The 13642-nt window shown below is 40.0% G+C and overlaps 1 protein-coding gene across 1 annotated transcript in view; it reads left to right on the top strand.

Annotated features, from left to right (window-relative positions):
* The window catches only part of LOC121864112 (histidine decarboxylase-like), a 185393-nt gene that overhangs the window by 19259 nt on the left and 152492 nt on the right, over positions 1-13642 (top strand). Inside the window, exon 2 of the mRNA XM_042363026.1 lies at positions 8885-9289. Within this exon, the coding sequence (XP_042218960.1) occupies positions 9222-9289 (68 nt within the window). The 5' untranslated portion in view covers positions 8885-9221. The remainder of the gene's footprint in view (positions 1-8884; positions 9290-13642) is intronic.

Raw genomic sequence — 13642 nt, 5'->3', positions numbered from 1 at the left:
GAACATACAGCCTTCTTCCACCTTCTTGAACATACAGCCTTCTTCCACCTTCTTGAACATACAGCCTTCTTCCACCTTCTTGAACATACAGCCTTCTTCCACCTTCTTGAGCATACAGCCTTCTTCCACCTTCTTGAACATACAACTTTTGTAAGCATACAACTTTCTTTAACACACAAACTTAAACACCTAAATATTTATTTATCTACTATGTGTTTATCTATTTTCCTTTTATTTTCTTAAATCCATATTTACACGGCCTTTCTTTGATTCCGTCTCCAGGCATCGCGTGAATCAATGGATAGTGTACAGTGATCGTAGTGTACCACTGCTTGTCCTTTTTTTTATTTCAATGTTCATAAGTAAAAGTAATATTACGTCCTAAGTGTGAAATTGGTTTGTTTTTTTTAAGCGCCCTCTGGCCTTCTTTAATTTCAAATTTAGGATTTGTTTCTAATTGGAAACGGCTGTTACTGGCGTGATCGGTAAACCTTAATAGAACCAACCCTCTGATTCATTTAATGGAACTATCAAAATCATTTTGCACATGAATATTAATAAGCTACCTTACTCTATATATATATATATATATATATATATATATATATATATATATATATATATATATATATATATATATATATATATATATATATATATATATATATATATATATATATCTCTCTTTAATCCATTACTATATTTACATCTATTCTGGTTTATGTTTTTTTTTTTTTTTTAATAAAAAATTCTGGTTGTGATTTATTAAGTGGTTGCTCTGCACTGAGTGTGGTCTAAGAGTTTTAGCTAATAACACAAATATTGATGTTATAGAATCAATGGTCAATATCTCCTTTATATAAAAAATCAGTAAGTTGCGTCTTTTTTTTAACATATACAATATATTAATAAATTGGTAAAGCAGAATACGAAAGTTGTAAGACGAGTGTGGTCACTGGTGTAGTGATGAGGCGCCTGAGGCAGTCATGTGTGATGCCGCTGATACCCACTCCTGGAGAACACACACACACACACACACACACACACACACAGTTACATTTTCACAATTATTCTACACAGTATCTACATAGAGCTTTGACTTTCAAAACATTTTGCTCAAAATGTTTTACCATTTAATATTTAATTATGTTTTGTTACATAATCATGGTGTTACAAAATTGTGTTATCACATGAACATTGTGTTACACAAGTGTTCTGTTACGTAAGCAGTTGGCCGTCGTGGTGCGAAGCTCTATGACAGTGCCTGATAAATGCTCTGTATTGGGATGCATATCAAATTACAGACTACATGATAAAAATTTGAGGTTTTCTGTATCTCCAAAGGATGAAAAACAGAGAAAAGCCTTGTCATTTGTAATATGTCTAGTGGCCATATTGATAAATTGAACACCTCTACACCTCTACTTGGGGAGAGAGTATGATGGTTATTATACTCATTAACAAATTTTATTATTTTCTTTAACTATTTTATTTAATTCTTGTATTTCTTCTGCTCCCCCCCCAGTAAATAGCTAGCCCATATGCTTCTGATTACTTAATTACTTTTACACTAATACTGGCAGCAAAATCTTGAGTATAACTAATAATATAGAGAAGAAGATTGTTAATAATAATAATAATAATAATAATTTTTAATAATAAGAATATCATAAAAATAATGATTACATGAGAAGTACAAGTGGCTAACTGAATGATGGTGTCCTAGGGGATGAGAAAATCAGAATATATGGCAAGAATATCCATCTTGGCCAACACATAATAAGCTCTGCTCACGCGCGTGGGTAGACTTGGTTTATTTAGACTGAGTTTTGCCATATAAGAATTTTCTTACACTGCCGTTTGTTACACAAGAGTTTTATCATATAAAGGCTCTGTATCACAGGTGTTTTGATGCGAATGCCTTTCCTCATACACTAATTTTTCCACATTATATTTTCATAGACACGTGCTCTGCCATGCAGAGGTATTTATGAACATGTTTTGCTGTTTACATGTAAAATGATTTACTGTACAGTCAGCTACTGTATAATAGAATCTTTAATCATTTTGCCAAACACTGTGAGGGTGATTATAACAGTTGGTAGTTCTGACTTGTTGTTAGGAGTTCCCTTTAATGAGCTTCTGTTTTTAAATGCAATAAAGCAAAGCAGCAAACATAAATAACGTGCATATAATCATACAAAAGCTACAGTAAAGTAGAACCTGGACTTAACACTAATAGGATATAAAGGAAGGCGATAAATAAACCCGAACAAAAGGAGTTGAGACGTGGAAGATATTAGATACCCCTAGACTTTTGTTCAGTAGTGTTGGATGCTTTGATATGAACACAAATGAATCGTTTAAATTATATTTCTTCACACACTTTCTCTCCTTCATTTTCCTTCTCTCTCTACTATCGCTATTTCCTTTCTCCTTCTTCCAATCATTCATTTTTACTTTTCTCCTCCTCTTCCCCTTTCCTTTCCGCTAAATTACTCTAACCATTAAACTGTATAGGTCTAACTACTCTCTTGTCAGTTAGGTCTACAGTAGGAGCTCACATCACAAGTCTTCAGTAAAACTTAAGTATCATAGTCACTCTATTTCTTCTTTCACACCTTGTTCCTCTGCCAAACTTTTCTTCCTTTCAATCCTTTCTTCCACACCTCCTTTCAAGCCATCCACACCTTTCAATCTTTCCCCCACACTTCCATACCCGATACAATGGTTCATCATAGCCTTTCAGTGACAAGTTGTTATTGCATCAACATATTAAGGGATCATTATGTTCAACACTATGTACTGTACTATTTATAAAAGTTGAATATATGATGTGTTTCATTGAGAGACGCGTAGGAGTGGAGAGAGAGAGGTGTTGTGGTGGACGGAGAGAGGTGTTGTGGTGGACGGAGAGAGGTGTTGTGGTGGACGGAGAGAGGTGTTGTGGTGGACGGAGAGAGGTGTTGTGGTGGACGGAGAGAGGTGTTGTGGTGGAGGGAGAGAGGTGTTGTGGTGGAGGGAGAGAGGTGTTGTGGTGGAGGGAGAGAGGTGTTGTGGTGGAGAGAGAGAGAGGTATTGTGGTGGAGGGAGGTGTTGTCATAAATTAGTACATCTACTATATTATACTTAATTTTTCGAATCTTACCTCATTGCCATAACCCTCACCCTGCAGGCGCCCAAAGCCTCTCTCACAGTAACTGATTTCTAAAGTTGGATTATATTAAATTCATGCTAAAGATAATAGGAAGTAACATTAGTTCATGATGAGTGTTAGTAGACTATCTCCACTCACTCCTCACTACCAGGCTATTTCCAGACGATTTTATTCAACTCAGAGGAAACCCGTATACAAGGGGTGAAAAGACTATCTCCAGTAATGTCAAACGTAGGTAAAGTGTTTCCTCCACGTAACTGTGTAATAAGAGTTGTGTGGAAGTCAGTGACCACCCCAGGACGTACAGTGATGTTCTAGTCCAAGTATATATTAAATTTGGTGGTGTTACTAAATCACAGTGATGACATGGGATACACCGGAACCATAATATTAAGTTGCGGCTGGAACGGGAACTTAGGGTCTTATAGCTATTAAAAAAATGTTCAAGCTGACTTAAGTATATGACATTCAGAAATCCTAGTACTGTATGATATTATTGGTCTATGTAACTAATCATATGTAACTAATCCTGAATTCATGATATATCCAAGGACCAATCTGTCATCTCTGGTTTCTTCATGACAACGAAACATAAAACCGTATAAACCAGAAGATATATTATGTAAAGTGATACTAGTTTTCTACTAACCTCTTATAATCTTTCGGAGATCTACGGAATTTTAAATTACTGTGGAGCGTTTTATTCGTTTTGCAGACAACCCCTGCCAACGGGAGTTCACCCATGTGAGACCATTATACTTTGTACTGTCGCAATCAGAAATATACAAAAAAGTAAACAATACAGACGACACACACGTCACAGTGGCGAGAGTGTGGTCATCCCATCATTGAGGAGACCATAAGATAAATACCAAATGTAGCTATCTGCGTCCCGTTTAACACTTCCAGTATAACTTCCTTATTAGATATTCCATGTTTTAGGATTTGCAAGATTTAACTAATTATAGATCTTGGAAGGATTTTAACAAGAAAAATGTATCGAGATAAAAAAAATGAAACAGTGGAAGGTCATATAGGATACACAAAACATTATAAATACAAAAAAAAAATTCATTTCGGCACATAAAAATGTCTAGTGTGAACAATAGGCAGAGAAAGTAAACTGTGGCAGGGGAGGAACGAGGTGGGCTGTCCTGATGATATTAGACTCGGGAGGTGGTGTATATTGCACTGTCGACCTACTACTGTCCCTTAACGACTGTTGAGATGATCTAACGGTGGATAAATGCCCCTAAGGTAAATACTACGCTAGCATCACACCCAGAGTCAACTCTATACTAGTATCACCACCAAGGGTCAACACTATACTAATATCACACACCAGGGTCAACACTATACTAGCAATACACCCAGGGTCAAAACTACACTAGCAACACCCATGGGGTCAACACACACGGGGTCAACACTATACTAGTATTACACCCAAGGACAGCACTACCCCATACCACCACCACCACCACCCTCTCCCTTCTTCTCTCCTCCTCCTCCTTCTACCACCCTCTCTTTTCTTCTCTTCCTCTTCTGTTTACCCCCCTCTCTCTCTCTTCTTCCTCTCCTTCTACCATCCTCTTTCTTCTTGTCTCCCTTCTCCTTCTACCACCGTTTCTTTTTCTTTTCCTCCTCCTTCTACCACCCTCTTTCTTCTTCTCTTCCTCCTCCTTCTACCACTCTCTCTCTCTTTTTCTCTTCCTCCTCCTGCTTCTATCACCTTCTCTCTTCTTCTCTTCTTCCTCCTCCTTCTACCACCCTCTCTCTTCTCTTCCTTCTACCAAATAAGATCTCCCCCTTCCCCTCTCTCCCACCCTACCCTTCTGCTGACTATGGGTGGCTGTTCGGTTGGTGGTGTGGGAGGTGGGAAGGAGAGCAGGAAGAGGGAAATAGAGGGATAACTTATAAGGAATTGGAAGATTTGGGGTGGAAGGTGGAGGGGGAGGAAGGGAATGGAGGGATAAAGTAGAGGGAATTGAAAGATATTGGGTGGCTGGTGGGGAGGGGGGAGAAGAGAGAGGATGAAATAACTTAGGTAAACCCTGGTCGTAGTGTAATCGCCTTAGTCCGTTATCACTTCTCAACAAGCTTACGAGGCGAGACATTGTTGGAACGTTGTTATTGAAGTGCTCCTCCTGGGCGTTAAGAGGCTTCTAAAAATCTTCCTAAATTCGGGTTTCGATTGAATTTCTGATCCTGTAGTTATTTATGTTGGTTCAACATGGAGGGACTGTGGTTGTTTGATTAACTTTTCTTCGAGGTAATTTTCTCATTTCGTTTTTCCCTTCGCTCACTTGGTTTACTTGTTCTTGTTACCTTTCTGAGTTTGGATCTTAAATAGAATTTTGCTTCTCTCTCATTTTCAACCAAAGTGGACATACCACCGATGGATCATGTACAGACGACATGCTCAGTGTGACCAGGGATTGCTACCACCTTACCACAAGGACACTAAAAGCAATCCTAGACTTTGTTATACTTCAAACAAAGGCTGTTCATCAAGCTGATGGCGCTGTGAACCTCCAATTGGGGATTACCCGTGCCACTTACGTGGTCGGAGTAGCATCTTACCGAATCCAGCTTGGTATATATATATATATATATATATATATATATATATATATATATATATATATATATATATATATATATATATATATATATATATATATATATATATATATAATGTACAGCAAGAGCGTGATGTATCAGGGACAGGTACTTGTCGGCCTGCCACTTGACATTCAATCCTTGTCGTGGACTCACTTAATTACAGTATATTATTTGCTTCCGAGTTGCACGGTGTTACCAACCTAAGGGAGTTTTGCAGCTGTAAACGAATGATATTTATAAAGTATATCAACAAATTATCAGCGAGATTATAATGTTTTCTTATTCTATAAATATTTAGTAATGGTAACTCTCTGAAGCTGGCCATTTAATATCTTTCCTCTTTTATCATCTCTCAAAACGCCACAGTCCTTCTAATGGGTGGCTCTTTTGCTCTTTTAATTAGCGATGCATATATCTTACAATTATCAGTAATTACTTCCCTCGCACTAAACATTACCAACTTACATGCACGGTTAGTGTAGATGTGGAGTTATTGATCTGTCTTGCTATATGTCTTGGTCTTAGCTGTAATTAACTGCACGGATACAATACCCGGAGCAGCTGTGAGTGGGAGTAATGTGTAAGAGATGTACAATAACTAGAGAGGCCATATGTAAGTGTGGTCAGGTGGGTGTGAGGTGCACGTGGCCTTCATTGTCCGCACATTAGCACTGGTCAGTCTTCATCGTGTCAATCCTTTATCTCAACCACCTCCCTTCATCGCCTGGCGCCGCGACACAGTGAGGTTAGGTGAATTATAGTCTTATGATCTTATTGTTAAGTGTTGCATCATCAGGGGTCACTCGTTGATTCCTATCTAATCTAAGATAAACGAAACGTATTATTATCTCCCTCAAGGCTGTTTGGCTTGACTCATAATGGTGGTTTATTTCTCACTATAGTTCCTTACTTATACATATTTATATGCCGAGCGCCTTAGATCAAATTTGATTTCCACATTAATTATAATCAGTTTCATCTGTATAAATAATATAAAGAACGTTTAACTTAACTTCGCTTTTTAAGTGTCTTTGGTATATCTTATTAGCATACAGAGGATGATGTGACCTTCGTTCACCTGGAATTAGTATGCACAGTCAGGAATATTTGTAGTTATGAAACAAATTAGATAATTCAAATGCACGTTAAAATAATTGAAACTAAGAATAAGAGGAATTGACTCGTGATGTCAGCTGAGCCACTGCCCTAATAGTTTCAGTTTCATAAATAGAGTTACCGCTCACACGATCTGACAGTTTCCCGGTAAGAAAGAGATGGGTTGTATTTCTGTTATAATCAATACTACTTACAATACAATACCAGGCGGCGAGCTTCGCAATGGTGCCGTCACTTGAGATCGATAAACGTCACACCTGTTCCTTGTGGTGCTTCCCAGACCAGGACAAGAGACCTTTGAAGTGGTATCGACTTGCGCAATGACAGACATTGCCAGTGTTGTTATTACTTACATGTCGTTCCAGACACTTTGAGTTAGAGGGGACAGGATAAGGAAGGGAAAGGAAATTGTCGAGTGAGAGGTGTGGAGGTGGAAGGGAGGAAGATATGGAATGTTGCTAAACTTTCGCCAGATTTTTTCTACTGGGAATGTGTTATGTGTAACACCTGAGGTTATATAGATATGTGTTCACTGTTATATAGCTTTCGCGTTAATTATGTGAATATAATATTGTAAACAAGTATATACCAACAGGCTTTCCCTGGGATAAACTTTAGGGTGTTGCTGTAAGCCGAATCTACTATTTTTCATTTCGCTGGCGCCCAGCAAACATACTAGTGTCAAAATAACTTCAGATCAAGAAAAAGTAATAGAAAAAACTCAACCGCGTTTGGTATGGTGCCACATGAAAGTAAATCAAGTGTAGATACATAAAATTATAATAGACGTATTCCAATACTCCAGGAGCAAACAAAATATATATACACTATGGTATTGTTGGATATGTGAAACGTTTTGACAGTGGCAATGGAAGTAAAAAAAAAATACTAAATCACACACGCGCACACACACTAATACTACTACTCCTAGTACTATTTTGTTGTCACTCGAAATCGAGTATGACGATTATCCAGCTATGATATAATGAGGAGTCAATAAAAATTTCACCTTCGTTGGTCATCTTTGAGGTGATTCGAGAGGCCGGTACGGGATTGGCAGGGCTGTCCACAGATGTTGCACGTGTGCAGGCCTATATCTAGTGCGTGAGGGGCTGCGGCAGCGTCTTTCCGGCGCTGGCGCTTGTCCGCCTCGGTATGCAGTCGGGCTAAATCGAAAGTACTGACACCCTCTCGTGTGGTGCTTTTCCATGCATTACGGTGTGGAGTGCTTGTCTCCCAAGTGAGGGGGTCAATTTGACACATTTTCAGGTTTTCTGGAAACTATCCTTATACCTTTTTCATTGCCCGCCACCGTTAAGTTTGCCATTAGTCAGGTAGTCTACTGTCGTCCAATCTGGGTAACATGGCCAGTCCAACGTAGTTGTTCATGGATAATGGTAGCCTCGATGCTCCTACAGTTGGTGTCAGCGAAAATACTGGTATTTGTTCTCTTGTCTTCCCTGCGAACTCGGAGAACGGAACGCATATTCCGTTGGTGAAAGTTTTCAGGTGCATTGAGGTGCCTCCTGCAAGTGATACATTTCTTACTGCCATACAGCAGGGTGGGGAGGGCTACTGCTCGATATTCGTGTAGCTTTGTAAATAATTTCAGTTCCCTAGAACTGAAAACACTGGTACGGAGGCTGCCAAAGGCTTGAGATGCATATCTGATCCGATACTGAATCTCTTCATCGATGTCCGCGGTGGTAGACAGGTGAGAGCTAAGATACTGAAAGTGGGTAACATTAGAGCGGGTAATACCGTTAACTTGAATGGATGGTGGAGGTGTGGCTGAACCAGGAGCAGGCTGGAAAATAATCTGAGTCTTATGTTCTATCTTTCATATTTTTTATTGTTGTTGAACTAGTGTATTACTAACCTTGCTACGCGTTTAAAGACCTTCGTTGTTGAAGCGCAGTAATAACATTATAATTACAACCACTACACTTACGTTGAATTTGATTCCCGTTCTATTTACTTTTTTCACAGCACGACTGATCGTGTCTCCAACGTTCCTGAACAAGAACAACAACGGCAGAGAAAAGAGGAACAGTAACAGGAAAGCAAATACTAACAGAGGCGAAAATAATATAACAAAGGCACGGTAATAGTGATAAAGGAGCAGGAAAAGGAGAAAAGGAGGAGGAAGAGGCATATCATAGGAGTAGGGAGAGCAAAAAGTGTAGAAACAGAAACATAGAACCCCAAACCACAAAACAGAGGACAGAAACAGTAAAGTAAAAGCAGGAAAAGCATAGATTAAGGAACAGTGGTAGCGTGAAGTAAGAGCAAGACCAAGAGAAGAAGGTACACAAGCATAAGCATCATGCCGCGAGCCCGCTGTAGTGACGAGCTCTCCGCCATACACTCTACAGCCACACGCAAGGACGACAGGTGAGTATACTTGTGTGTGTTTCAGGATGTTCCTGGTACTTTAAGTAAGTCTATTCTTGTATATAAGGGTACATTTATTATAATGTACTTTTAACGTGCATATCAGTTACCTTCGTAATATTATCTCTTTTTGTGTTTATCAGAAAATACAATAATCTATCGTTTATGTATAGTTGCCTACAATCATACTTGGTACAACTCTGTGCTTGTTTACATCGTATTAAAACTCCCAGAATGGCCCTAAGGAACATAACAATAGTAACCAGTCTAAGGATAAGCTAGATAACCATTCCACAGAGTTGCCACATCTCCCAAAATGCATCAGCGACTGTACCAGGTATAAGTGCAGGCTACTGCTCGTTGTTGACAGATCATTTATACACTTCTTCAAGGTGATATATCACCTTGAAGTATGGTGTATTAATTTATGAAAGTGTGAAACATCACACTTCCTCAAGGTGATAAACCACACCTTCTCAAGGTGATAAACAACACTTCCTCAAGGTGATAAACAACACTTCCTCAAGGTGATACACCACACTTACAGTATTAAAGGTGATACATCATACTTAAAGGTGATTCACCCGTATGGTGTATCGTGGGATATTATGTTTTGGATAATCCATTCATCTCTCTGTCGTGTAAAGTGGATGACTCAATTTTCCAGGAATCGATTTAGAGAACCTCTCTGAAGCGTGCGCCCCTCGAAGGCTTCAGTGAGCAATCCTCCGGTGTTTAAACAAGTGTTGAATGTCTGTGGCTTTCTCTTGTACTCTTCCACTCGCTGGTATGTTGGTTTAGAAGGCAGCTGTCAGTCAGGGATGGGACAAGATAAGTGTGAGAAAGTAGAGACTGGACTTCGTCTCTGAAGAGTATTCGCATACTATAGAGTATTGCTTCTGACGCCTAACGTTTCCGTCGCGACTGGTATCAAGAAGCAAAATTTATCATAGTAAGCTTTAACTTGAGAGAAGTGATTCTGCTTGTGATGAAATTTTCCTGTTATGTTTTGGCTAAACAGTTTTCATGAACACTTAACAGTAATGTTAGGGTAAACGCTGAATAAACATTGAAGAGTTACTCGTTCACTTTGATTATGTCTCTGCGAAACTATCAGATATGGATTTTTTTATATTGTCTGTTCGATGCCGTCTCCTCAATGTATGCAGGAGAGTTGTGTTCTCCCTAGAACTTATATAGTTGCTTAGTACTTGAAGCAATGAACCCCTCTTTCTCCCTTCTTTTAGTTGAAATTGATTCTGAAACTTCGGTTTATAAAAGAACTTAAATAAAACACCTGGTGCCCAACTTTCTCCCTCCGAAGGGTGGGTGCTCTAGTGATGGAATCCGTTGTAAAATCTTAGGGAGTGGACCCCATACTCTCGGTTTCCGACAGATGGGTTCGGTTAGACCAATAACTGTGGCAGCAGCTGATTCTTCTCTTATTACTCGTTATCGGGTTGAGAAGAATAGATGGGAGGGTCTATAAAAGAAGGAAAAGCATGTCTTGTTTTTCGACGTGTCATTTCTTATTGAGGGTCTTAGCAGTTATATCTCGACATTTGTCTCTGCCAGTAGCTGCTCTCCTAGCACAAAGTGACTCACTAGAATGACCATGGCCTTGGGTTCGACCCCGAGACTATCGTTCCAACCTAAAAATTTCACAGAATCGTAGATGATAAGGAAAGGTTCTGTTCTATTTTTCATCTTATATTTTTGTTTTATTAATATGTGTCTTGTTTTGAAGAGCAAAATAGTGGGACACATGTTAGGAACGTGCTTAGTCATGGAAGGAATAGTAAAATCACTGAGTAGGCTGCATACGTGGCATGTCCCTACGACAGTTCAGCCAACTTGTTTCTTACGTCGCAAGGAAAACTGGAAAGGACCACCGCAGTACCCTTGAGTTTAGTTACAGTTTTTGGTAAAGCAGGTTAGAAGTCATTAATGTCTTAGTCAGGATTTGGCGAAATTCAAAGAGTTTACATATTGAGAAGGTAAAACACAGATTCCACCACTTGAGGGAGGGACGACTCAATAGAAGATTTTGGCAGAAAGTGATACTTGAAGAGTGACAACTTCCTTTCACTCGCGTTAATTCATTATATTTTAGGCTTTTTATTTGAGTAAAGGGCTGCTGAAAGTCTTTATATGGCAAGGACTGATGTATGGGTCAGAAGCGTGAACAATTTCGCAGAAACCAGAAAGCAATTGGAGGCCTTTGAAATGTGGTGCTTATAGGCGAATGTTAAGAAAGAGCTACACTGACATGAAAACAAATAAAGAAGTACCGCACATTGGGTTTTTATGGTTTCATAAGTGATCAGTACACCTTTGCCACAACATAACCGCTAACATGAACAACGCTACACATTGCTCACAAGATTGATCTAATTTACTCTGAATGTGCGTATAATAACAAAACTTATTATAGATAAAACAGAAAATTTCGCTAGCAAGCTATATATAGCAATTTGCAATATCCATCGTCGGTGTTGTCAGATTGTTTCACTCGAAATGTTCACAGATACTTTTTTGATCTCGTGTAAAGTACAAGTAAACTAAATCACATGATGATAGGAAGAAAAATGAAATAAAATTCCTGTCTGGCTTATTTGTTGAATAAAGCGAGATAACTCTGGTAAAAGCGAAGGTAACTTTCTCTCGGAGAAAGATGTAAATGAGTGGCCCAGAGGTAAGAGGAGAAGAAGAGAAGAGGGGGAGGAGGAGGGGAAGAAGGTTGCATTATCAACATCGTGCAACAAGAGAGCGTGTATGGATGGTGGGCTGCCAATATTGACTCTCTCGCAACCATTTTCCACCTGCCATTTCAGCCACCTTTCCCTCTCCCATAACCACCAATCACCTCCTCATCCTCCCACCACCACCAGTCACCGCCTTTCCCTTCCCTACCACCATCAGTCATCCCCTCATCCTCTCCACCACCACCAGTGGTGGAGAGCACGAAAATCACTTCTAAATCAGAAGTATACACTGTAATGACTGTGTCAAATGTTCAACTTATAGTTGAGCAAACCGTTTGCTTGAAAACTGGACCAAAGAGTTACATTAGATTCTGGATTTATTGTAGCGCAAATTGCAATGAAATACCCGTTCATGTGTTTAATGAAATTACAAGCGACCACTAGTTGAAGAAGCTTCGTCATTCTGACACGGTCTTTATATAAAAAGACAGAAAGGCACACATTCAATGGGACGTGTAAGAATTAAGGATGACACGGGGGGAGAGCTCATGCTGCATCGATTGTAAAGTCCTCTGGGGTAAACAGTATCAGTCGACTTTAGGCTACAAGACACGTGTGTTCATGGGTTTGCTGGAAATGAAAGATAATGATATGCTGAACCCATTGGAGAAATGTCACGAGGCTACTGTCCATGCTGCACAAGTGTCCTGTGGAACTACCACTGAAGATACAGTGCACTCCTGCAACTCTAAATATGACACACCCGATACCACTCCCCCACCACTATTACTTGGGACGTTACACCAATCCTTCCCCACTACTATCACAGGCACCCTACATCCATCCTACCCACCACTAGCACAAGCACCCTACACCAATCCCCTCCACCTTCCTCCCTTCTCCCAACTCTCATCACTCCCATCCTACACATCCGCCTAAGGCCCCCCTGGTGGCCACACAACGGTGGCTACCCATCTCCTTATTGTCTGGTGATGTTGTGGTAGAAAAGTTGACTTTTCTATCTCCCCCACTGACACTGTCTCCGGTCTCTCACACTATCTTCGGTTTCCTACACTGTCTCTAGCCTCTCATTCTGTCCCCTGTTCCCACATACTGTCCCCTGTTCCCACATACTGTCCCCTGTTCCCACATACTGTCCCCTGTTCCCACATACTGTCCCCTGTTCCCACATACTGTCCCCTGGTCCTTCACACTGTCTCCTCTTCCTCACACTGTCTCCTGGTCTCTCACACTGTCTCCTGGTCCATCAATCTGTCGCATGGTCCTTCACGCCGTTTCTTGGTCCTTCACACTGTCTCCTGGTCCCTCACACTGTCTCCTGGTCCCTCACACTGTCTCCTGGTCCCTCACACTGTCTCCTGGTCCCTCACACTGTCTCCTGGTCCCTCATACTGTCTTCTGACCCTTCGCACTGTCCTCTGGTCCCTCACTGTTTCCGGCTTCTCACACTGCATCCTTACACTATCTCTAGTTCCCAATACTGTATTATGATCCCTAATACAGTGTTATGATCCCTAATACTGAGTTATGGTTCCTAATACTCTGTTATGATCCCCAATAGTGTGTTATGGTCCCTAATACTGTGTTATGATCCCTAATACTGTGTTATGATCCCTAATACTGTGTT

This window comes from Homarus americanus, unplaced genomic scaffold (assembly GCF_018991925.1).
Source record: "Homarus americanus isolate GMGI-L3 unplaced genomic scaffold, GMGI_Hamer_2.0 scaffold26351, whole genome shotgun sequence".
In the NCBI taxonomy this organism is placed as follows: Eukaryota; Metazoa; Arthropoda; class Malacostraca; order Decapoda; family Nephropidae; genus Homarus; species Homarus americanus.
This window is presented reverse-complemented; position numbering and strand designations above follow the sequence as displayed.